The sequence below is a fragment of the Triturus cristatus genome, chromosome 3_2 (genome assembly GCF_964204655.1).
Source record: "Triturus cristatus chromosome 3_2, aTriCri1.1, whole genome shotgun sequence".
Lineage (NCBI taxonomy): Eukaryota > Metazoa > Chordata > Amphibia > Caudata > Salamandridae > Triturus > Triturus cristatus.
In genome coordinates, this window is record NC_140584.1 from 29,756,354 (window position 1) to 29,783,261 (window position 26,908).

The 26,908-nt window shown below is 46.8% G+C and overlaps 1 protein-coding gene across 3 annotated transcripts in view; it reads right to left on the bottom strand.

The window, feature by feature from the left end:
- PRDM10 (PR/SET domain 10) overlaps window positions 1-26,908 on the bottom strand; it is a 1,096,800-nt gene that overhangs the window by 231,617 nt on the left and 838,275 nt on the right. The window contains exon 20 of one of the 3 annotated variants that reach the window (XM_085647205.1): window positions 26,014-26,154. The exons of the other annotated variants lie outside the window; for them this stretch is intronic. Within the exon in view, the coding sequence (XP_085503331.1) occupies window positions 26,014-26,154 (141 nt within the window). The remainder of the gene's footprint in view (window positions 1-26,013; window positions 26,155-26,908) is intronic. 3 annotated transcript variants of the gene reach the window in all.

A 26,908-nucleotide genomic window follows, 5' to 3' on the forward strand; every position in this document is an offset into this window, starting at 1 on the left:
TTCTGGTGTTGGGCCACTCGAACTTGGCTGTGGGCATCAGGTGCGGACTTGCGGTTTTGGCCAGAGTCTGTGGGTGAGCAAATACGGTTCTCATGGGAGGCAAAGTCTTGGGTTTGGAAGGCAGGGCAGGTCCTTCGGGTTCTTGAGGCTGCTGGCTGCAGGACACACTGGGTTTCGCTGGAGCAGGTTTGAGGTGCGGACAGGCCGGTAGGGTTGGATCCAAGTCAGTAAGTGTCCTCCTCTTCTTAGTTTCAGCACAGCTTCTTTGGTCCTTCTTCTCTTCTTCTGGTTGGTTCTTGTCTGAGGAGGAAAGGTACAGGGTTGCCCCTGAATACTAGATTTAGAGGAGTTACAGGTAAGTAAAGGTTGGGACCAATGGGTCCCTTCCTTGGGGTGGGTACACCCCCTATTAAGCCACCCTACAGTGGGAGGGGGGCATATGCCTCTCTCTGGTTGGCTGGGTCCTCCCATCTGCAAGATGGCAGGGACCGAAAGTTGTGCTTCACCTTGCCTCCCTCACCTGAGGGGTGGTGTTGGCAAAGGTGGGCACACCTCCCTTCCTCAATTGGTTTTCCCGCCAATTGTACAGCTCAAATAGGGGTCAGAACCGGCGGGAGCCAGTTGCTCGAAGCATCAAAGGGCTGGGGTAGCTCACAAAGGCGGCAGGCCTTTGAAGCTTCCCCTTCGGGGACCCTGCCCATCCTGGGGGAGGAGGCTTGGCACCTCATCCCAGGATGTGCATTGTTTTAGACCTTCGAGAGCAGCAGACCCTCGACCTAGGGGTCCAGAAATATGTCTGGTGGTGACAGCTAGCAAGCAGCCACTCAGCCAGGACACCAGAGTAAAGTTGTTTTTCAGGGGGCATCTCTAACATGTTTCATTAAATCCCATACTGCCATCAGTGTGGGTCTAATGTGCTGAGAAGTTTGATACCAAACTTCCCAGTTTTAAGTGAAGCCATTATGGTGCTGTGGAGATCGCAATGACCAACTCCCAGCACCATATACTCTTAATGGCATTACTGCACTTACGATGTCTAAGAATTGGCTTAGACACTGTAAGGGTACAGAGCTAATGCACCTGTACCCGCACCACTGGTATAGTGCACCCAGCTAGAGGGGTGGCTGACCTATGCCAGGACAGCGGGTTGAAGGCATAGCACACAGGGATGTGTGCCATGTCTACTCTTCGCTTTGCTCTGCACCAAAACACGCAGCTTGCAATGGCAGTGTGTGTGTGTGTGTAAAGGTACGGGGCCTCTAAGGGTAACATAATAAGTGCTGCAGCCCTCAGAGGCCTTCCCTGTCCACAGTGCCCTAGGTACATGTGGTACCATTTACAAGACACTTACCTGTGGCCAAAGAGTGCCAATTGGATTTTGTCTCAATGTAGTTTTAGGGAAAGAACATCAGCAATTCGGGAAAAAGTGGGGGCAACCATGCAAACAAAAGGAACTTTCTTACACTAGTCACTCGTGACATCCATCTTGTCAACTCTGAAAACCACTCAACTTTAGGAATAGTGCCGGACAGTTGGTTGACAACAACAATTTTCTTGGAGAGGGTGGCAACCACAGGATGAGTAAGGTAAAATATATGTTTCTTGGTGAAAGGACGAAAGGAACTTGGGGTGTCTGGCTTCAGGGACATAACTAGAGAAAGACGGTTTTTAAAGCAGGATATAAAAGGCTCAACTTTTGTAACTGTTTTTGATTTTTTCATGACTCTCCAGTGCAAAGGTGTCAAAGGACTGAAATTTACCTACATTTTCAGGATAATCCCTGACTCAGTAAATGTTTTCATTCAGATTTACTATGTGCTAATATTTTTGTATTTTATTTTATTTTGTGATATATATATACAACAAAGGCCATGCAATACAAGGAACAATATCACAGTGTTCACTCATGTTTTCCCAACCCCTTCAAATATCATGTGTAGGTCCCAATACCAGTTGTTAACTTCCTTCCCCTTTTGTAAGGGCCTCTTACCTCTAGCCATCCCATGACTGTACGTTTCTTGGCTAGTACCAATTCAAGATGCAGGAATTTCCACAGCTTTTTTCCCCCTGAGGCCTTGCAATAATGCCCAACAAGCAATGCCGTGGGGAGTCTCTGAGCTCAATCCCCCTCGCCTCCCTCAGCCATATCACAACCGTCGTCCAGTAGGCATAGACTTATGGATAAATCGACTCCATATGCAGAAAGGATGCACTGCAGCGCAGGCATGTCGTCAATCCCCCGTTAATATTCTACTCAACTAAATCGAGGTCAGATATGTGCAATGCACATAGTTAAGTATGATAACATCTCTATCCTGGATATCCTAAAAATCTAGCAAGGCTATGACCCTTCACACTATGCATTGGAGATGCTTGTTTAGTAGCCTTGGCCACAGAGGGGTATTTCCATTTTTGTGTTTATTGTTCTGTTTTGTGGCATAGACTCCTTTTCCGATATTTGTGAGGCTGGAAAGGCCTATTCATTGCCAAAAAGCTTCTGGCCAAAAAAGAGTTTAAAATCTAACAACTGATCATATCATACAGTCTACGGATCAATGCAGGTCACAGGTCAAGCATATTTTAAATAAAAATTTCAGAAATCTTAGCTGTCCTGGAGCAGGATCGTTTGAATACAAAAAAGTAATAGAGGCTTTAGGATGTTACTGGTCAGGAAGACTCTTATCTGAAGCCAGGTAGCTCTATCTGTTAACAATGCTTAGAAGATGTTTTCATTGCAGATGATTTTGTCTGTTGTTTTCTTATGCTCCCTTTTAATATAATTGATAATAACCAATGGTGTCCAGGCTTAGGGTCCCATCTAGACATTGGCTGAAACTAAATTAGGTTTAAAGTCCTAATCTAGCCACAGAGTCCTTGCCTTGGAAAATTCCCTAGGTGTCAGACTGGATCCGGATGTTTTCAAGCAATACCCCTGCGCACCGGTAGGTGGCGACATTCGCCTCAATGTCGGCGGTGTCGGCATATGACATGACATGCGTGATACACCACCCCGGCCTGCTGACGTCAGTTACTTTCACAACTTTCCATGCCGAGAGCCCGGAATCATGATGAAGACTTACAACTGGTGTGAAATTCTAAGGCCCTTAGAAGAGGGAACCTTACACTGTAATCAGTTCGCAGAACGGGAAGGACGGGAGGGATGGTAAGGAATCTGCAACTAGATGGAGTCTCTCCCAGATAAAGCACTATCAAACGTAATAACTTGTTTATTTGATAGAGACTACTAGAAGCATATTCCTTGCCTTAGAATAGATACCAAAGTAATGACTCCCCAGAGGTCCTGCAGGACTGAATAGGTGGAAGTGCCTGTCACGACAGACCCGACTGTTCAGGCAGTAGTACCTGGTAAACATGTGCAAAGATACCCAAGTTGCAAAATGTTTTTATCTTTTGTTTCCCTGTATGTTTGGCAGGTGTCGATTATTTTAGTGGTAATAGATAAGGCTCTAAATATTGTCCACTTATTCGTTTATGTCAATGTGTGGCTTCGGCCCGATTCATAGAAAAATTACCAAATAAAATTTGCTGTTATAAAAAAAAATGGTTGAAGAACTTGAGGATGAAGTTCCCATTCGTGTATCTGCTGTGTCTGGTGACTTGGCAGATCTGCAATTTGATTGTGCACTCCTGGAAGATGCTCTGCCAGAAGATATATGTTTTGCAGAATGGTCCATCTTCATATGCTTTGCGCTAGATGAGACAGCTGCAAATAATGTGTTCCTCCTTGTTTCTGTATATAATACATTGCGGGAACTGACTCTCACCTGATCTTGGCAGCAGCGGCAGCAGGGGCAATCCATATCTCGCCGTGAGGGCAACGGCCAGCGAGACTACAGCCCCCAGACGCCCCAGCCGGTCGCCAGCAGTGACGCGGCCAAGCGCGCCCGGAGGCGCTTTAAAATCAATTGCAGCCTCCCGCAGCGCGGGAACTGACTCTCACCTGATCTTGTCAGCAGCGGCAGCAGGGGGAATCCATATCTCGCCGTGAGGGCAACGGCCAGCGAGACTACAGCCCCCAGACGCCCCAGCCGGTCGCCAGAAGTGACGCGGCCAAGCACGCCCGGAGGCGCTTTAAAAATCAATTGCAGCCTCCCGCAGCGCGGGACGCGAGGGGGCAGCGCCCGGGCGAATCCCGGGCTAAGGGCGGGCCCGTCCTTGCCTGTCATCGACAGGAAGAGGCAGGGCTGGGCCACCCCCCTAATGGCGACTCCTTGTTTGTGCTCACAAGGGTGATTGGACCCGGTCTGCTACCATTGACAGTAAGCATTAACCTCATATTCATGTTGTGACTTGTAATAACCTTTTGCGGTAACTGCACAAGGACTCAAGGCAATTGATGATCTTTTGGCGTCATACTATTGTACTACGAGTCTGTGGTAAGGGAAAGGGTGGGTTGAAGGTGGCTGGGTTGGCAATCCCTCTAGGTTCAACAGTGGAGGCTTGGGTTCCAGGATAACTGTGAACGTGGTTGAAGTGGCCTTGAAGGCAAAGACATTGGGTGAACTACAAGCAGGCGACGACTAAAGGGGGTGTTGAAGGCCCACACGGGCGTTAACAAAAAATCTCTCTGTAGGGGTTTTGGCGAGTGGGTGGCGGGAAGATAAGCAATAGAATATTGCCTGATGACCTGCGGTCAAATTATAGAAAGAATGTCAGGCACAGTTATAACACGCTCTACTAAATCCAAGTTTAGGCTGCCCACCCAGCTAAAGCTGCTCTCACAGGAAGATGGCATACCCCCCCCTCAGATTGCTCAACCAACGGCAATCGATCGCATGCTACAAAAAGCAATTGGGGCAGTCTCTAGTGAAATTGAAAGAACAGAGAGACGCCTATCTCTTACCCCATTGATTGAACCATCAATTGCAACCCAGGCGTTTGATTGTGAGATTGTGGATACCTCCCCTTCTCCTGCCCAGGAGTTTAGTGCCTTGGACCTACCTTGTGCCCAGCAGAATCCTGAGGGGGAAATGGGGGTTCATATCACGGGTACATTACCAGTGGCATGCAGGAAACGTAAAGCCGGCCCAATGAAAGCCAGACCAAAGATCTAGAACTGGCAGTGCCCCGTCTACCACAAAAATTAAATCTGGGGTAGGGAGGGAGGGCGAGCCAAAACAATACGCAATTCCACCTATCTGGATGTCGCAAATAGTGGCTGACTTACAAATACATTTAGAAACTTTCATAGTAAGTCAGATTAAACCACTTGTAAGCAGACTGGATAAAATAATCAATGAAGTGAAAAGCAGGGATAGGGCACATAGGCCAGTGACAGATACTACTACTATTACTAATGTCAGCGGACCCAATCAAGCCCCTGTAGCAGAAGGGCAAACTAGCAGTTCAGAGGAGGGACAAGTTCCAGCCACACAGATTCCAACTCGAGAGGCCCATATAATGCAGCAGACCAAGACTATTAGTACAAGGGAGAGGGAACTGTACAAAGGAGGACAAGGACAGGATCCTCTCATAATATCAAGGGATCAATTAAATACCTCGAACACACCTCAGATAAATCAAGTGACCTATCAGTCGGCGAATATGCCTAGGATAGCACCTATTACTCCCCTCCCAACAATTAACTTTCCCCCAGAGGCATGCCCACTAGTGGTGATCCTTGCGGGGGTCCCAGAATTAAAAGGCGAACAAAAGGAGTCCCATCAGGAATTAAAAAATAAGATCACACACTGGTTGAGTTATAACAAACCGCTGCCAAAGGGGAAAGATGGGGAGATCCTCCTGGTTAGAAGGGTGAACTGGCTTGGAAACAGGCACAAAAACATTACAGGAAATTGTGTTATTATTAATTTCAGGGACAGTAGTGTAGTCAAACATATTCTTAGAGAAGATTCAGTAAACTACACTGGGCATATAAAACCCCTGCCTCTGGACTATTTTTATCCTCGCCAGCTTGCTCAAAATGAGGAAACATGTCATCTGGAAGGACGAAGGGAGAAAACCTACATAAGTTCCCACACAAACCAGAGATATCATGGAGAAAGGTTAGGGATGTGGGAAGGAGGCTCGACTAGTTGGAGAAACAGGTTCACCCCCCTGTCGTCCCTAGAGGATAATGACTGACTAACTCACTCCCCCGCCCCATTGTCACAGCAAAGAAATGAGGGAAAGATCAAAAAGGCGGCAGCCCAGAGGGAGGGATGGATGAGCCCGTCACAGGATCCCTTACCTTCAGTTTACCGGCCCACGGTTAATACAGACATATTAGTAATACCGAGGGGAGCAAGAATGGAAGAGCGCGCTGATCAGCTAATTGCACCTATTGGAGACATTTTGTATCCTATTGGGGTGGTAAGGGAGATGGAGAGAGGTGATACCCTCCAGGGCTATGAGGGAATGAGAAGGGTGTCAAGGACCTCAGGAGAGTCAAATGGGGCGCAGGAAAACACCCAAAGTATGGGTCAGGCTACGAAGTTAGAAGGTGGTTTAAATTTTATCTCCTGGAATATAGCTGGCTTGGCAAGCAAGTTTAATAACCAGGAGTGGAGGGAAAAGATTGAACAATTTAAGGTAATTAGTCTCCAGGAAACCTGGGTGATCGATAACAGCTCCTACCATATAAAGGGCTATAAATGTTTTTTTATTCCAGCCCTAAAAACTAGCTCAGGCAGAGCTATGGGTGGTTTGTCCTTGTATGTGGATTTAAGGGTGCAAGGCAAATGGTCCAACATAGTAAGCTTATCCCTTAATGTACAGGTTGTAAGGTTCGAGGGGAAGGGACTTTGAATGATCTTATATAATGTTTACAACACGGGAGATGGCAGGGAGGAAAATTATACTCTGGGGGTATTAGACTCTAGTTTGAGCAAAGAATACCCATATACAAATGGGGCAATGCTCCCATTTAATATTATCATGGGTGATTTAAATACCCACTTATGCCCTTTTTTTCTCCCAATTAATTCAGATTGGTCACGTTGCCCCACTAAAAAAGGCCCCCATTTTGCTCATACATTAGTAGGAAGGGACCTGAGTAAGATCCTGATTAACCACGATATGGAACATACTATAGATATGATGGCCTTGGAGAGCGATGGGACCCTCCCCCCGTCTTTTAAAGGGAGAGGGTGTTCGTCAATTATTGATTATATTTTAGTCTCTAGGCCTCTCAAACGTAGGATTGTGGGAGTTGGGATCGAGTGGAGCCCATTTAGTGACCATAATCCCCTAATAATGGAACTCCAGTATCAGGTCCCCTCCAGGACATGTATCGCGGGGGGCATTGTTGAGAGGGCGACAGATCAAGGAAGGCGACTTAAGTGGGCCAAAATTGAGAGTGCAGCATTTTATAGAGCCCTGATGGAGCAAGGGAAGCAGCCCATCGAAGAATGTTTAGACCTCGGAACTGATGGACCACAACTACTAAATGCATTTGGGAGGATAACTAGCTTGGTTGAAGGGTTTTTGACAACACATACCCCAAAAAAAAAACCTCAATCAACCAAGATGGTTTGATAGGGACTGCTCACAGGCCCTTAGGGAGTTAAAAAGTTGCCTTAAGCAGAAGCCCCGGGACCCAAATAGGATAATCCAGTGCAGAGCAAATTATAAGGCAGAGGTCAAAAGGAGGAAATTAGCACTACGGGGGAAGTGTGGGCGGACCTAAGGAAGGCAGCAGAAAGAAAGGATTTTACCAAATTTTGGAGTATAATTAATAAGCCTTGCTTTCATGATAGCCGCACCCCGGAGGTCGGTGCAAATATCCTACCGGAGCAGTGGGTCTCCCACTTTAAGAGCTTGTATAATCATGGGACTGAGACCACTGCCCCGGAGGAAGGTGCTGCCCCGCAGGAGCAGTTGGTTGAGTTCACCCTAGCAGAAATCACAGAGGGCATTGAGGAATTATCTAAAAACAAGGCACCCGGCCCAGACGGGTCTCCACCCGATCTGTTTATTAGTAATGTGGAGTTATGGGCCCCAATCATGACTAGGGTGATAAACGTAGCAATTGCGTTTGGTTTGCCACGATCTTGGTCAACTGCCATCATTGTTACCATCTTTAAGAAGGGCAACAGGGACAACCCCCAGTGTTATCGGCCCATTTCGCTGATTGATGTCTCTGCCAAGATTTTGGGAAGGGTAATCCTCAATAGACTAATTGAATGGACCGAGGAAAAAACCATCATATCGGACATCTCTATATGTTAGTTGCCAAGTACACTAAAACAACTAATGAAACTATTCACTTAGGGTTCATGGACTTGGCGGCTGCTTTTGACCACGTAAATAGGGACAAGCTGTGGCTAATGATGAATCAGCTTGGTATTGACCAGGGCCTGATCACCATACTCAGGGAATTGCACAGGGACACTACAGCCAGGGTACGCTATAACACTGAAGGGGGACTTACCGATCCCTTTGTATGTTCCAGTGGGGTGAGACAGGGGTGCATTCTTGCGCCCTTTTTATTCTCACTATACATCAATAATTTAGAGCAGACCCTGATTAATTTAAACACTGACTGCCCAAAAGTTGGTATGCGTCACATTCCAGTTCTGCTTTACGCAGACGATGCGGTTTTGTTGGCCCGTACGCCGAAAAGCTTGCAGACCCTAATCAATGGTTTTGTGAAGTTTATGGGAACCTTAGATCTTTCCGTTAATCTTGACAAATCATTTGTTATGATGGCAGGTAATAAATCCCGGACCAAGTTCACCAACAGAATTGGGACTCATATATTGGAAAAGGTGCAAACCTTCTCCTATTTGGGCATACTGTTTGATCAGAGGTTAAAATTCACCCCCTTGGTAGAAGAGAGATGTGGGAAATTAATATCATCAAACGGTGCAATAACTAATTACGGGCGGAGGTTAGGGCGATGGTCCCCAGAACAAGTAATGAATCAATTCAATTCAATTCAAATGATCTTTATTCGGATATATTCAAAAACATCCATAAAAGTACATACAAAATAACATCAGCATTCTTATACACAGTCAAATAAGTGCAAATATCAATATGAAGATAGTACAAAAAATAATTCAGATGCATCCATTAAAATACATAAAAAGTCATCCCAATGAACGATAAAACAAATCTTAAGAAAACAACATGTCTAAAGTACATCCAATGTGCAAATATGCAATGTACAAGTAATAAAACAACCTTATACATTATTGGAAACTAATCTTAAAAACAGCATATCTAATGGTACACCCAATATACAAAAATACAATAAGCAAGTAATAAACAGGCTGTCAAACCAAATTCATTAAGGTAAATGGACAACCAATATGCAAAATACAATATGTTGAGTGGGCAGAATAATCAACACACTTTAGGTCGGGTTCATTGAGGCACGGGAACGGACAGCATTTTGGAGAAAGTAACTGACTCTGTAAATTACATCGTCAGTACCTAGCATCCGTAAAACTCTAAAAGCCTCATTAAAATCCGTCAGGGCATTGGTTCTCAGATAAGGGATAAGAAAGTGTTTGGTATATTTTACATAAAAGCCACAGAACAATGTAAAATGCAGCAAACTTTGCTTTCCACCCTGGTTACATGGGCAAAATGAGTTCCCCAAATTATGGGTGTAGCCTAAGGGGAAGCAGAGTAAGTTTACCACACTCCCATCCCTAAATCTAAACAGCAAACTCCGGTTCCATCTGCCCAGTTTCTTGCATAGATAGCCTTGGGGCATGTTGGGTGGCTTAGTACATAATACTTGTAATGGCATGTACCCAATAATTACTGGCTTTGTAAATTCAATTGTTTCTCTGTTCACTCGATACAGATCAAATAAGGCCCTTTTCACTATAGTCTTATGTGATGAGTCGATTGTTTCGGGTGCTGAGAAAAGATGCCCCATTTCAACGCTTAGAAGGCTCATCTGTACCGCGTTAAGCCAGGGAATATATTTAGCCCGCTCACTTTTTAGACAATCTACAATTATGTCACGGGTCAGTGAGGCGGCTGGGTTACGCCAAATTTTGAACCAAAACAGAGCAGGTCTAGATTTTATAAAGTCCTCTATATATGGGAGATTCAATTCTCTATGGCACACGTATGATGGTGCAGAGATAACTCCCCCCAGTACCTTCCTACAGAATTAATTTTCTTCTATCTGAATGTTCGTGCAACTCGAGTATCCCCACACCTCGGCACCGTAGGTTCCTGTAGGGACGCACTGGGTTTTATAGATTTGTAAAAATGATAGAATGACTTCAGTATTCTTTGGTTGGCGTAGAGTAATTATAGAGTTAATGGCTTTGCCCAGTTTATTCCTCCCTCTGGCAACATGAGGTTGCCAGGATCCGAAGTCGGAAAACAACAGACCTAGATAAGGGAAAGTGCTAGTGCTGTTTAAAACATTGTTCCCTGACATAATATGGCGGATTTTATGTTTCTTTGGCCCACAGGACATTATATAAGATTTTTTAAAATTTGTGCATAAGTCAAGGTCGGCCATATAGGAGACAAAGCCTGAAATTAAAGTGCGAAGTGCATTAGGTGTACGGCCCAAAAGTACCGCATCGTCGGCATAAAGCAATACAGGGAGGGGTTTGCCGTTAACGAGCGGGACATCAGTAGTCAATTTATCCAAGGATGTACTTAATTCATTTATATATAAAATAAAAAGCAGGGGAGCCAAGACCCAGCCTTGTCTTACTCCCCTGCCGATTAAAATCTCGCCCGAAACTTCTCCATCGTTATTAATACGAACACAGGCTTTTAGGTCACTGTGTAAATGGGCCAGAAATTGGACCAGAGATTCGTCCATACCATATCTCAGCAAGGCTGTCCATAGACGTGATCGGTTGACAAAATCAAAAGCAGAGCTTAGATCCATAAAACCTAGGTAAAGTGGGGATTTTTTAGCTATAGTATATTTGTCTAAAACTAAGTTTAGGTTCAAGCACTGCTCAACCGTCCCTACGTTGCTTCTAAAACCTAACTGGCATGGGTGTAAAATTTTATTTTCTTCGGCCCAAATACTAATCTTGTTAAAAATGACCCTGCCCAGAATCTTCAATGTGTTGTCAATTAATGATATCGGGCGATAACTCCCAGGATCAAGTCTGTCCCCTTTTTTAAAAATAGGTACGATGGTGCTATTGGACCAAGAATCAGGCAGAGAAGTAGTAGATAAGTTATTAAAAACATTACACAAAAGTGGGGACCATAGGTCAGGCTCTGATTTTATTAAATCAATAGATACTCCATCAGGCCCTGGCGCTTTGTTTCCTGCGCTTTGAAGAATTGCATCCTCTACTTCCGTTATTGAAATGTGCGGAAACTTAGATAATTGACAATGTTCCATAGGAGGAGTCGATGCCATGTAAATATTTGTGAAATGCTTCACCCATACGTCCCCTGGTATACTACAAGTTATGGGAGTAATATTGGAGCCAAATGATTTCAGATTCTTGACCTCTCTCCAAAACCCGGCAACATCCCTTGTTGCTGCAGTTCGTACAAGTGATTCCCAATGGGTTTTTAAAAGCTCTTCGGATCGTATTCTTAGAGCACGTTTGTAACTAGACCTCAGGGTCCTCACCAAAGACTGATCTAGTGGGTCAGTCTTTAGGGCAGCTCTCAGATCTCTATTTGCTCTAGAGCAGGAGTTGTCAAACCATCTGGGGGTAATGTTAGTATTAATTAAGACTGGCTTGGATATCTCCTTTTTTATAGTCTTACACAGTTTCGTGAATGCTTCCACAATCGCATAGTCAGGGTGGTCGGAGGACAGGCAGGTGAATACTAATCCAGGATAGGATTTTACAACTCGGGCTAGCACCCCCTTATTGTCAATCCCCTTCCAAACCACCCTTAGCTTATCCGTCGACACGACTAAGTTTTTAGCCCCTATTTCTATCCGCTTCAGCTTTTTATGAGGAAGTTTAAGAGTGGATAGGATGGGGTAATGGTCGCTATGTATACACCTAACTACTGTGGCCTCTAATAAAAGATCCACAAGCGTAGGAGTCATAAATACATAGTCAATTGTGGAAGCACTCCCATGCCCAATATAAGTAGCCACGGGGCGGATATTCTCCATGGTGTTTGCTTTTTCCATGACATTAATTAGGTCCCTTGTGGCGAGAAGGTTGGATAATTCTTCACCTCTTTTACAGGGAGGAGTTTGACGGTGAATATGTGCATTAAAATCACCTCCTACACATATCCCATCAAGTTTACCACACTTTTGTCCTTCAATGATATCATCAATAAAATTAAACAGCTTTATAAAATTCATATTGGGATGTGTTTTAAAATCATTATTATAAAAGTTTATTAAACATATTCGAACTCTGCTAATATAAAGTAATGCCTGGAAATTTCTATTGTGTGTTTCCAGTGGTTCAATTTTGACATCTGCACCTATTTTGACCCATGTTGATAATCCCCCGCTAGGTCTACCTATAGCAGGTATAGAAGCAGTTTGATTAAAACAACTGAAACCATCAAAGAGAAGAGGAGTGGTGCACCAAGTTTCTTGAAACATTAAAATATCAATTTTAGAAACCCAATCCTCCCAGTCCCTATTTGTAACTTTAGCATTTAAACCTGCTATATTCCAACTCAGGATTGTCAGATTGTTGGTAAATGGTGCCGATGTAAAAACATAACTATTGCCCTTGGGCCTCTTATCATCATTAGCAATCACTATAGTTGAATTAATAAGTGAATCCCCTGCTGGCCCGGGTGTATTGGAATAATTCCTGATTACTGACTCTGACGAGATGGTCGATGGTCAGTCCAAAGTGCCCAGATCAGACAGGGCACTATACCTATTATGTAGGGGGAAGGGTGAAAAAATTGGGCTGGGTGGTCTATAATGAGGTCTGTAAAAATAACCCAATGGCAAAGAGGTTATATCAGTAGATAGGGAAAAACACATATTAGTACTACCAAGGATAAATTTCTAAAATTGATGACAATACAATCCCCTTCTATATTCTTTGGTAGTGGCCCAACCCAGCTCACCCGTCGAGTGGTCAAAATTTCTCTCATAATGTTAGGTCCTACCCCTTTGTGTTTAGATAGCCAATCTATACATTTATTATTTAACTGCATCCATGACTCGCTCTGTCCCTCCCTTAGCTGAGGTACACCTGCCAAAATTATTACATAAGGGCAGGCGTCGGGAGGCAAATTGAGGACAGGCCCCGAGTGCGTTGTTGGCCTTGTGGTAGTTGTATTGCCCTTGTCTAATGCAGTGTTGATAGGTACCTTCCTCCCTGTGGCATGCGGGGTGGGAGCATCCTTTAGCATATTAGTGGCTATAGTGTTGGGGCATATTGGTTCTGTGACTATAGTCGGGGTGTGCTGGGGGGTTTTTGGAGTGTAATTTCTCCCTTCATTGGCGCCTTTCGATGCAGTATTACCAATAGTAACTTTTCTGGAGGCATTTTGCCCCTCGCTGAAAAAGCCCTTATTAGCAGTTTCTAAATCTTTCAAAAAGCGCTCGCCCCTCATTAAGTCAAGACTAATGGCCCCCTTCCTCTTAACATCTTCATTCTTAATCAAGGTTTCAATGCGGTCTAATCTTTTAAAAATATTATTAAACTGTTTGATCATTTGACATTCTAACTGTTTAAAAACGGTATCAACAATGGTTTCCATAAAATTCACATTTGATTTCATTGCTGTAATACTTTCACTAGCTGGCTCAGTCTGTGTGTATATACAGTTTATGCCATTACTGGGGGAAGTAATATCCAAAGGTTCTTCGGCCAATTGTGCTTCATCAGTCGTAGCACTACTGCCCCCTGTTATTTTTTGCTTCCCTCTAGTCCACATACTCTGCGGTGTGGGTTGGCCCTTGTTATATAGAGCTGGTTTCCTTTTATTATTTAAGGATTTTGGGGGGCCTCTTTTCCTTTTTCCTCCAGCAGGTTTAGCTTTCGGGGATACATGAGGTATAGGGACATATTCAGTCGTGTCGAGCTGGGAGTCAAGAATAATAGTGTCGCTTTCCTCCTCAAGGGTGACAGATGGTAGGTAGGGCACATTGGACTTAGACACTATAACAGTTGGAGATAAGGGTATGGTGTGTGCTATACTTGTGTCCCCAGGTTCAGGGAGTGCACGTAAGAGCTCCAGTGACATCCGTCTCTCTGTACTCGCAATTTCATTGGCAACCATGTTGAAAGCATTATCCAGCATGATTTCCAAGGATAGCGGTGTACTCGGATATGCCACATCAGGTCTGCCACTTTGAATAGCAGAGCGCTTCCCCCTAGTGGCCATATCGCTTCTCTCACCTGTCTGCAGCTTAGATAGGTGGCCCGCCCGACCACTGACGACCTCTGAGGGCCTCAGAGGGCCCGCCCTTTGCCCGGGCTTAGCCCGGCAGCGCCCGCGCGCGTCCCGCGACGCGGAGGCAGTGCCTGATTTTTAAGCGCCTCCTGGCGCGGGAAATGCTGTCGGCGGGTTTCCGGCCGCACAGGCTGCTGGGAATTGTAGTTGGTCCCCACTCTGCGGCCGCGTTGGTGTTGGCGGCGGCGGAGGACAGAGGAGCAGCAGGCACACAGGACACACCAGGTAGGGCACACAGCGGGAGTCAGCAACGCGCCCCCACGACACCAAACGAACAACCCGCTCTGCCGAGGCAGTGCCTGATTTTTAAGCGCCTCCTGGCGCGGGAAATGCTGTCGGCGGGTTTCCGGCCGCACAGGCTGCTGGGAATTGTAGTTGGTCCCCACTCTGCGGCCGCGTTGGTGTTGGCGGCGGCGGAGGACAGAGGAGCAGCAGGCACACAGGACACACCAGGTAGGGCACACAGCGGGAGTCAGCAACGCGCCCCCACGACACCAAACGAACAACCCGCTCTGCCGAGGCAGTGCCTGATTTTTAAGCGCCTCCTGGTGCGGGAAATGCTGTCGGCGGGTTTCCGGCCGCACAGGCTGCTGGGAATTGTAGTTGGTCCCCACTCTGCGGCCGCGTTGGTGTTGGCGGCGGCGGAGGACAGAGGAGCAGCAGGCACACAGGACACACCAGGTAGGGCACACAGCGGGAGTCAGCAACGCGCCCCGACGACACCAAACGAACAACCCGCTCTGCCGAGGCAGTGCCTGATTTTTAAGCGCCTCCTGGCGCGGGAAATGCTGTCGGCGGGTTTCCGGCCGCACAGGCTGCTGGGAATTGTAGTTGGTCCCCACTCTGCGGCCGCGTTGGTGTTGGCGGCGGCGGAGGACAGAGGAGCAGCAGGCACACAGGACACACCAGGTAGGGCACACAGCGGGAGTCAGCAACGCGCCCCCACGACACCAAACGAACAACCCGCTCTGCCGAGGCAGTGCCTGATTTTTAAGCGCCTCCTGGCGCGGGAAATGCTGTCGGCGGGTTTCCGGCCGCACAGGCTGCTGGGAATTGTAGTTGGTCCCCACTCTGCGGCCGCGTTGGTGTTGGCGGCGGCGGAGGACAGAGGAGCAGCAGGCACACAGGACACACCAGGTAGGGCACACAGCGGGAGTCAGCAACGCGCCCCCACGACACCAAACGAACAACCCGCTCTGCCGAGGCAGTGCCTGATTTTTAAGCGCCTCCTGGCGCGGGAAATGCTGTCGGCGGGTTTCCGGCCGCACAGGCTGCTGGGAATTGTAGTTGGTCCCCACTCTGCGGCCGCGTTGGTGTTGGCGGCGGCGGAGGACAGAGGAGCAGCAGGCACACAGGACACACCAGGTAGGGCACACAGCGGGAGTCAGCAACGCGCCCCCACGACACCAAACGAACAACCCGCTCTGCCGAGGCAGTGCCTGATTTTTAAGCGCCTCCTGGCGCGGGAAATGCTGTCGGCGGGTTTCCGGCCGCACAGGCTGCTGGGAATTGTAGTTGGTCCCCACTCTGCGGCCGCGTTGGTGTTGGCGGCGGCGGAGGACAGAGGAGCAGCAGGCACACAGGACACACCAGGTAGGGCACACAGCGGGAGTCAGCAACGCGCCCCCACGACACCAAACGAACAACCCGCTCTGCCGAGGCAGTGCCTGATTTTTAAGCGCCTCCTGGCGCGGGAAATGCTGTCGGCGGGTTTCCGGCCGCACAGGCTGCTGGGAATTGTAGTTGGTCCCCACTCTGCGGCCGCGTTGGTGTTGGCGGCGGCGGAGGACAGAGGAGCAGCAGGCACACAGGACACACCAGGTAGGGCACACAGCGGGAGTCAGCAACGCGCCCCGACGACACCAAACGAACAACCCGCTCTGCCGAGGCAGTGCCTGATTTTTAAGCGCCTCCTGGCGCGGGAAATGCTGTCGGCGGGTTTCCGGCCGCACAGGCTGCTGGGAATTGTAGTTGGTCCCCACTCTGCGGCCGCGTTGGTGTTGGCGGCGGCGGAGGACAGAGGAGCAGCAGGCACACAGGACACACCAGGTAGGGCACACAGCGGGAGTCAGCAACGCGCCCCCACGACACCAAACGAACAACCCGCTCTGCCGAGGCAGTGCCTGATTTTTAAGCGCCTCCTGGCGCGGGAAATGCTGTCGGCGGGTTTCCGGCCGCACAGGCTGCTGGGAATTGTAGTTGGTCCCCACTCTGCGGCCGCGTTGGTGTTGGCGGCGGCGGAGGACAGAGGAGCAGCAGGCACACAGGACACACCAGGTAGGGCACACAGCGGGAGTCAGCAACGCGCCCCCACGACACCAAACGAACAACCCGCTCTGCCGAGGCAGTGCCTGATTTTTAAGCGCCTCCTGGCGCGGGAAATGCTGTCGGCGGGTTTCCGGCCGCACAGGCTGCTGGGAATTGTAGTTGGTCCCCACTCTGCGGCCGCGTTGGTGTTGGCGGCGGCGGAGGACAGAGGAGCAGCAGGCACACAGGACACACCAGGTAGGGCACACAGCGGGAGTCAGCAACGCGCCGCCACGACACCAAACGAACAAACGAAGCTATAAAGATTCAAGTAATGAATCTTTATAGCTCCACTTGTTGTTCTAAAGTTCTGTATGGTGCCGAAGTCTGGGGCTTCGTAGACATGGAACAACTGCAGCGGGAGGAAAATAAAATTATGCGTTCAGTACTTAAAATTCCCCAGAGTACTCCAGCTGTTATTGCCCACAGAGAGCTAGGGAGGCCATACATTATAGATACGGCCAAGTATAGACCCATTTTATCTTGGCTCAATATATGGACAAACCCAGAAGCTGAGATAAGTAGGCAAATAGTGAGAGATTGCTTAGGGAGAGAAAGATGTATGAATATTCCTTGACTTAAGTATGTCAAGACCAGTCTGGAGAACCTGGGCCACATAGATCTTTTTGCTAACCCGTCAGTGATTAGAGTTCAGGATAAACTAAAGCTAAAAAGATTGTTCCTGGCCCAAAGAAATACAAATAGAATGATAAAAGAAGGGAGTAAGGGATCAGTGAATGTGCATAGTTCCGTTAAGACCACCGAGGGAATGGAACCTTATCTTTATCTTTTGCATAATGCTCAGGATAGATTTTTAATATCTCGTTTTAGGCTCAATCTTTTACCATATTTATTAGCTGATCCATTAGGCTATACTGTTTCGATTGAGCAGAAGGGTGCCTGCGGCTGCGACAACATGTCTCCGCAGGACACCCTTCATTTTGTATTTTTTTGTTCTTTTTATTCAATGCCGAGACGGAGATTCCTAATTGACATCACGAAAAGGGCCAATTTGACTCAAATTAAACCCGCGCTACTTTTTTTACAACGGGCGGCCGACCCACTAACTTTGTGTTGCATATTGAATTTTATCAAAGTCGCATTGAGATTAAGAGCAACCAGAGGTCAGATGTAAATTGTGATCGCTATGAATTTATGTACCACATTTGTGAATATGTATCCCTCCTTTTATCAGAGTTCTTATGATGTTGATTTAATTGCTTTTTAAATGATGAATTGTGTATATATATCCTTTTATGGTGTTTTTAACAACCAAATAAAGAACTACTGAACTGAACATTGCTGTCATATTGTCCATATGGACCAGGACAGTCTAGTTGAAGAGATGTGCTTGGAATTACTTTAACGCTAGAAATATTGCTAGTGATTCTAGGCGATTGATGTGGAGCACTTTTTGTTGAGTGGTCCACCTGCCCTGAATTGTGTGGTTTAGGAGATGGGCTCCCCAGCCGGTGAGTGATGCATCCGCTTAGCACTATCTGTGGAACTGGCTCTAGGAATGGCCGCCCTCTGGAAAGGTTTTGTGTGTTCCACCACTGCAGAGAGCGATGTGTGCTGTCTTCGCAAGTGTGCGGCTACTACTGCGAGACACTTTGTGAAGATCCTGGGTGCTGTGGTTACCCCGAATGGGAGCACCTTGAACTGATAGTGTTGGCCGTCCACTGTGAATCTTAGATATTTCCTGTGAGCAGGGTGTATGGGAATATGGACGTAGGCGTTCTTGAGATCTAATGTGGCAAGGAAGTCGCCTTGTTGAAGCAGTGGAAGGACTTGTTGAAGAGTGATCATGTGAAAGTGATCTGACTGTATGTAGAAATTGAGAGGTCTGAGGTCCAGTATTGGTCTGAGAGTACCGTCCTTTTTGGGGATTCGAAAATATAGGGAGTAAACCCCTCTCCCTTGATGCTCGAGGGGAACTGGCCCTATTGCATGCTTTTGAAGCAGTGAGAGAACTTTCGGTTTGAGGAGCGTTAGATGTTCTGTGGACATGGGACGCTGTTTGGGTGGTATATTGGGAGAAGTTGCAATAAGTTCCAGGCAGTAACCATACTGGATAATTTGTCTTACCCACCTGTCTGTAGTGATGGAATTCCAGACAGGTAGGAACTGTGAGAGTCGCACTCCGACTGGAGTGGAATGGTGCGGAGGGAAGTCACTGTTTATCAGTGGGGGAGGTGCGAGTGTTGTTACCTCGGCCTCTCCTTTTGTTGTTATTTCCCCTGTACCCACCTCTGAAATATCCCTTGATGGGGGATGTTTGTGTGGGAGTTTTATAAGAGGAGGAAGCAGTGTCTGTGCCGATGTTCTTAGATGCAGCCCTATAAAAGGAGCAACGAAAGGAGCCTCGTGTAGATGGAGACTGTAATGCTCCCATAGATTTTGCAGTCTCAGTGCCTTTTTTAATTTTCTCTAGGGCTGTGTCTACAGCTGGGTCAAAAGGTTGTTCCTGATTGAACGGCTGATTCAGGATAGTAGTCTGCACTTCTTGTTTGAACCCAGAAATGTGCAACCATGCATGCCTTCGTAATAACACACTAGTGTTGATTGATCTAGATGCAGTGTCTGCTGCATCGAGGGCACATTTAATGGATGCGTCTGTTATTAACTTGCCCTCCTGAATCAAATCATTGGCTTTGGGCTTGTATTGGTCAGGCAAATGCTGCATTAGGCCCTCCAGCTCGTCGTAGTGAGCCCTATCATATCTGGCAAGTAACGCTTGTGCATTAGCTATCCTCCAGTGAGTAGCTGCCTGGGAGGCAAGTCGTTTGCCTGAAGCGTCTAGCAATTTAGACTCATTATCTGGAGGTGGAACATCACCGGAGCTCTGAGAGTTGGCAAGCTTTCTCGCATTGGAGGGAATCTAAGGGGAGTTGGCCTTTAATGTAGGTGGGATCATTAGGGGCGGGTTTATATTTTTATCAATCTGAGGATTGAGAATCCTGGTCCTGGCAGGGTCTTAGACGACATCTGGAGCATGTTTGATGACACCTTTCAGCATGGGTAATGTTTGTAGTGTCTTTTTGTGACTGCAAAAGTATCTACGAGGAAGTCTTCCTCTGTGAGGTCTGAATGCATTTGAACGCCATGATATTGGGCAGCCCTATCAATGAGCTGACTAAAGCCAATGTTGTCATCTGGGGGAGATGGCCTTGTTGGGTATGCATCTGGATCAGGTAGGTCTGGAGGATCTACAGGGTCATTGTAGTCATCCCATGTGTCCTGTGGTATGTCAGTGTCATTATCGGGGTCATTGAAAGGGTCATTATTTCCACCCCCACCCCCTAGGTCATCATCATCCTGTGGTGGTGGTGAGTATGGAGGAAGTATAGGAGACTTTGGAGGAGAGAGAGGCTTAGTAGGAAGAACAGGAGAAAAGGGTTTTAATGGTGAAGCTGCACAGTCCTTTTTCTTCACAGGCACCTCAGGAATGTGTGGGGTGTCCGATTTTCTCTTGTTCTTGGAGATACTGACAATATGGCCTGTTTTAGGGTCCACATGCAGTGTTTTCTGTTTTGGATCAATGGGATCTGGTAGAAACAGTTATTCCTCGTTGGCATGTGCTTTCGGCACCGAGTTTTTCGGTTCCGAACGTGGTTTAGATTTCTGCTCTGGAGCCTTAGAAGGGGTTTTTGGGTCCTTCGGCTTCGGTGTCGAATCAGAAATCTTTTTCGGATCCGAAGGTTTCTGAGGTGCCTTCGGATTCGAGGCCTTTTATTCTTTCGGTGCCAAAATGCTTGGTGCCGAGGCCTTTTTGGGGACAGCGGGAGTAAGATGGGCTCCCGCTTTCAGCACTGAAGGTGTTTTTGGGGCTCCGACATCAGGCTTGCTCGGTCCCGAGGCACCGGAAGACTTCTCCTTTGTCTTCGGAGCTGGGCCCGGGGGCGGGGCTTCTGAAGTTTTCTTCTGGTCGCGACTAAGGCCTTCAGGCGAAGTCTTGACCTGGAGTGATGTGGTCATCAAAGCCGGAGTCATCTGCCTCGGATGCGATGTCGATATCCTTCGAATCCTCTGCCTCTGGAATGTCGGGGCCTTCATCGAAGATGTCTTCTGGCACCGGTGCAGCCTGTTGCACCATACCGTGTCGTCGAGCCTGGCGATCATGGATAGTCTTCTTGGACCAGAAGGAGGCGCAGGCTTGGCAATTTGTATCTTCATGCTCGGGCGAGAGACAAAGGTTGCAGATCTTGTGTTGGTCGCTGTGTGGAAATTTAGCTCCACAATGGGGGCATTTTTTGAATGGAGTTCTTTCCATTAGCCGTAGGCCCGAATAGCGTCGATAGGCCCAGCTGCCCGCGGCGACGACTGGAATCGAGGATTTGAGTTAGCACGTCGAAAGGCACGAGAACAATACCGTCGAGTTTAGCAATGGTTTGCGCGCCAAAATGGTTTGGAAAACACGGTACCGAACCGGAGCGCTGAAGTTACATCCGAACCCGATGGCGGAAAAAAACTGAGGATGGAGTCAATGCCCATGCGCACAATCGTCCAAGGGAGGAGCCACCTATCTCGTGACTACAAAAGACTTCTTCCAAGACAACAACAAAGGGCAAGCATCCCAGCCCAACCACTGATGGCGATCTATGCAAAAGTATGAATTCTGCAGCTCATATGCCTTGAACCATGTGTTACAATCAGGATGCAAGAGGACATAAAGCCCAACAACCTCAGGGTCATTCTCACTGAAATCAAGGGTAGAGGCTGAAACATCGCTATCACAGACTGAATATCCTGGACTCACTGCTTGGGACGATTGCCCAAAAACTGCAGTGTGTGCAGAACAACCCGATGAAATGAAGCGTCTGAGAGCGAGTCAGGTGTGACTTTGGCATGTTGATAGTTAACACCAGTGAGTGGAGGAAGTTCGCTGTAGTCTGGAGGTGGGAGACGACTGCCTTTGGCAAAACCACCTTCAACAGCCAATCATCGCGGTAAGGGAATACTGGAACCCTTGACCTCCGCTGATGAGTTGCAACCACCACCATCACCTTGGTGAACACCCAAGAGGCGCTTGTAAGGTTGAAGTGGAACACAGCAAACCGAAAATCTGTTGGCCCACCGTGAACTGCAGGTGATGTATGTAGGCAGGCAGGATAGGGATGTGCATCCTGCAAATCCAACACTACCATCCAGTCTCCTGGATCTAGGCAGACAGGACTTGGGTGAGCGTGAGCATTTTGAATTTCTCCTTTTTCACAAAGAAGGTGCAGGTCTAGGATAGGAAGAAGGCCTCCATCCTTTTTGGGCACCAAAAAGTAGTGGGGAAAGTAACCATGGCCAACTTCTGATGCTGGCACCCTCTCAATTGCTCTCTTGGCCAAGAGAGCCGGCCCTTCCTGGTGGAGTAAGAAGAGGTGGCCCTCCGTCAGCCGGTCATTAGTGAGTGGCATGGGCGGAGGGGTGGTCACAAAGGGGACTGAGTAGCCCCTTTCAAAAATCTGTTAAACCCAATGGTTCCATGTTACTGACCTCCAGTGGACTAGCCCAACCTCTGGCTACCTGTCCCACATGGGCTATGGGACCCACGTCCTTGGCCATAAAACGGCTGAGAAGCCTGTTGGCTAGTGGCTGGGAGGGTATGGGCGCAGTTGGAAACCACTTCCGTGGCCACAAAAGGGGCGGAAGGCAGACTGGGGTTGACGAGGACCTGGCCGTAGCTCTGCTATTGTTAAAGTGCTCCAGCGCTGAGTCCACCTTTTCTCCAAAAAGACGAGAGAGCCACAAAGGGCATGTCCATAAGTGTGGCTTAGACATCCGTTGAAAAGCCAGCGGTTCTCAGCCAGGCATGGCATCAAAGGGCTACAGATGATGAAATCACTCTACCCAGCGAGTCGTTCATATCCAGTTCACATCATATGGTGAACTTTGCAACATCTCTCTTGTCAGCAATAGCCAGTGCCACTGGAAGTATGCGACAGAAGAGGGACAAGTGTTTCTGTACAGGGCTTGGACAAGGCCCCGAGTAGGACATCAGTAAGGGCTTCATTACAGAGGAGTAAAGATTTGGATGGGGCGACTTCTGCCTGAGGCACTTCTGAAGAGACACAAGTCTTGACTGCCACGGAGGGTAAATTAAGATCAAAGACCTCAGCTGCCCTACGCACCACCACAGTGAATGAGGCACCATCCTCTGTAGCCATGGTAGGGGAGAGACCAAGCCAGTGTCTGGTGAGGTTTCTAACCCACTAGTCTCTTCCAATTCCTCATACCAGTTGTTCTCAGTATTATCTTGAGGATGCTGGTATCCATAAGGGTCCTCAGAGCCCTCCCATTTGTCTCCCTCTCCAGGCTTGTCAAATCAAAAAGGAACTGGCTCTGACCCAGAGGGCATGGTCCCGGTCAATGCTGAAACCAGCACTGGACTACGCCCATCCAGCTCCATGTCTGAGTCATTAATGAGGATGGAGATGGCGCTGCCGTGGGGCGTCAGCACAGGAGCGGGCGCCAAGGAAGGTGGAGGTCTAGCAGGCATCTCTGCTCCGCATCCAACACCGGATCAATGAGGCCCGTCTTGCACAGAGGGCAAACCTGCCAGCGAGGTCCAGTGAGGGCCCCTCCTGAGCCCATGGGGCAATGGCATCCCAGAGGAGATGGGCCACCCAAATTAGAGGTGCTTGGCCTCATAAAAATCTTTCAGCTGGGCGGGGGGCGCCGGGAAAGTTAGGGAAAGGTGGAGTGGACCCTGATTCAGGCTCTGCCGAAGTGCGAGGCCTGTAGTGCCGACGCTCACACATCACGTAAGAAGACTTCGACGGCCATGGCGAAGTCGAAGACCTCTTCGACTTCTTGGATTTCTTTTTGTGGTGGGACTTCACCGACGACTTTGAACGAGAAAACGACCGCCTGGAACGGCTCAGGGAACAGTCCTGGGACTTCCGTGTGAGCACGATCTTGAGTATTGTGGGGTCATTCGACGTTAGGAGGCGAGGAGCTTGAGGGAACGCTCCCTTAGTGCATTTGAGTGCATAACACTGCACTCCTCAAAGGTCATGGGGCTATGGTCCCTCTCTAAGCACCACAGACAAAACAAGTGTGGGTCTGTCCCAGACATCTGCCTGTGACAGGCACTATATGGTTTAAAGCCAGCAAGTTTCTTTGGGGCAAACCTGGAGAGAAAATCTCTTGAAAAAGGGTCGACAAAAAAGAAAAGAAAAAAACAGTCTAAAAGTGACTGAAGGTAGCTCTTTGCAGACCAAAGCTATGTGACACGTAAAGGAAAGAACTGACATCAACCGCCCGGGGTGGCGCCTATATAGGTACGACGCTGGTAATTTCCGGCACGGATGACATCGATGCGGTGGAGAACGAAGCTACCTACTGGCACACTGGTGTACTGCTCTAAAAACTTTCTGATCCAGTCTGACGCCTGGGGAATATTCTAAGGTAAGGAATTTGCGACGAAAAAGTCTCTACCAGATAGCTACAACTGTATTATTTGTAGCACTTCCAATTTCTTTCGTACACAACTTAACCCTCTTATTTCACTTTAACAGACACTGACTAAAGCAACAATCAGTAAATGAAAAATTACCTCCTCATTTAATGCTCTCTGTAGGATGTGCTACCAATAAGCTACGCAAATTAGTTTTCTTGGTGCTTCATGGCCTGAGGCACATGGAGGTGGGGAAGAAGCTGGGTGGAATAAAAGAATGAGGGCAAGAACTATCAGATGTTATAGATAAACACAGTTTGCCTGTATGAAACAGGGTACTTGAGCAGGATGAACCACAGATTAGTGTAATAGGCTGCAAAGAGGAGGTGTAAAAAGTCTGATAATTATTTAGGGAATAACATCTTGAAGGACTTAAATTTGAAATGTTATACAAATAAGATTAAGGAATTGATCAGTAGTTTGCCAAACATTTCATGCACTCTAGATTGGCTACGATGAACCAGTTTTAATCCTCCCCCGTTAAAAATAAATTTTGACACTTTGAGGTTGATAGTACTTTCTATAGCCTCTTTCCTATACTACAAGGATTGCCCCAAGGCTCGATCCTAGCATCTTCTCTTTTCGATCTATATCCTGACATCATTAAGGACTAAGGATTAAAGGCATTATACAGCACCAATATGATAATGGCAATCTACTTTAATTGAGTGTCACCTTACTCCAATATCAATTAAACTGAGCTCCAACTGATCCCTCCCCATTTCTCTTCTGCCTTGGTTCAAGACTGATTAGACTTCACAAACATCTTAGATTGCATTCCAGTCATCACTGAAAGTTCTAAAACACTTGTTTTGGCCTGAGTCTATGTTATAAACTTGGTTTACACAAACATATCAATAACATGGCCAAAATTCCCAATTATCAGTCGAGACCTTCTAGAAGTTGTCAAATCAAATGGTTATCTCTAGATTTGACTACTCTCATCTAAAAAAAACTATCCCTCAAACTGCAACTCAACTTCTATCTCTAACTGACCATTTTGACAATATTACTCCTATATTGACCACCTTAATACAAATCTCCACTTTGGTCAGATCTTTCTACAAAGTTGCACATTTAGTACACAAACTGCTACACTCCGATTCTACCTCTGAACCCTACCAGGCTAAAATAACTAGAGGGAATCTTGCCAACTATGCAGCACTGACACTATTCTTCAAGACATCCCTGACGTCAATAAAAGACTGAGATTTAACCAGTCATTCTCTGTTTGCACACAAAGGTTTGAACTCCATTACTTACTCTATCCATACTATTTTCCCTCAAACAAATATATGAGACAGCTGCGTCTTAACCATCACCACCCTTCCTCCTCTCTATAGCTCCTTTCTCGTTACCAGTTCTGAAGATATTTTCAAATGCACCTAATGTAGTAGCCCATGGGTTACATATTACACACAGTCTAGATTTGGAGAATCTACAACGATCATGTTTTTAAATTGGGTGAGCATGTTTAAAGACGGACTCTCACTATTAGTTCTTGAAAATATATGACCTCTAAATTACTGTTGTAAGTAAGGCCCAATTCCAATGACCCACCTACGATTGCACAAGCCCAAACATGATATTTTTTATATGTGTATATACTTTCAGTGTTCTTTATCTATTGTATGTATACGTACTAAATATTGCTTCTCCCCGTGTTTCACAATCCATCTCACCCAGGTTCGTAAATGCGATCTATATACTTACAATTGCACTTTCTGTCTTATATAATGCTCCTAATTTATGTATGTACAGCACTCAGATGATCATGAATCTTGTATGCACAATACAAAATGATTAAAAAATAAAATACATAAATAAGTACAACAGTAAATAAGTAATGGTGCTCCGAAGCCACTTAGTGTTCTGAAGGAACACCATCTGTGAAGCATTTTGTAGTACGCTTGGGTATTAGATAAGGAGTCCTCTTTCCTAGCACATACCTGTGTTGATATCTGATGCTCTGGGTCCGTCTCAGCCACCTGAATGTGCTGCACTTGAATAGTATGCTGAGTGTATGACTGAGGGTCATGCAACTGGCCCACGTCTACTGTGGAATGATGGGAGTGATGAGGGGATGTAGCCTGAGGACAAAAAGAACCACAAATACAGCAAGAAAAATCAACTGCTTTTACAGGACTTTTTTGATTTCCTAATACAGTTTTTGAACAGTTATTTCCCTCCCCATGAAAGCTCTTGACTCTTTTTATCTCCAACCATTAGTGCTATTTTGAACATGTACCCTCATGTGGATCTGTGATACGCCACATCCAACTGTGTGGATTTTTCTAGAAAATTACAAAAATGCTTCAACTGGGTGTTAAACACCTACATTGTTACACTTTTAAATCTGAGAGTTGTGAAGTGCCTTGCTTCTTGAATGTTTTTATCCAGTCCACTCTGGTATTTTTGTACTTTTTCAATTAAAAGAAATGGTTTGGTTTATTTCTTAACATAACACTAAAAAATACAAACATTAAGAACCACACAAGTACAGGGATGTACCTAACCACATGAAATAAACGTGTGCAGTACATGTCCAGAATTCAGAAATCATACAATTGTTAATGATTCTTCCCATCTCAACAAATCTGCAACAAATTTTCCAAAAGAAAGCTCCGTACATTCTTAATTTTTGACAAATTTGAACACTATTGGTATAGAAGGCCAAGTTATACGTGCTGTTTTCCCTGGAAATCCTTGCAAAAAAATGTTTTTGCAAAAACATTTCAATGCAGTCAAACAAAACGATACCATGTTTGTTAGGTGGAAAGGTTTTGGATGACTTTGCTGCCTTTTTCCCCCCAGATGATTTAGAGACGAAAGCGAAAAATGTCT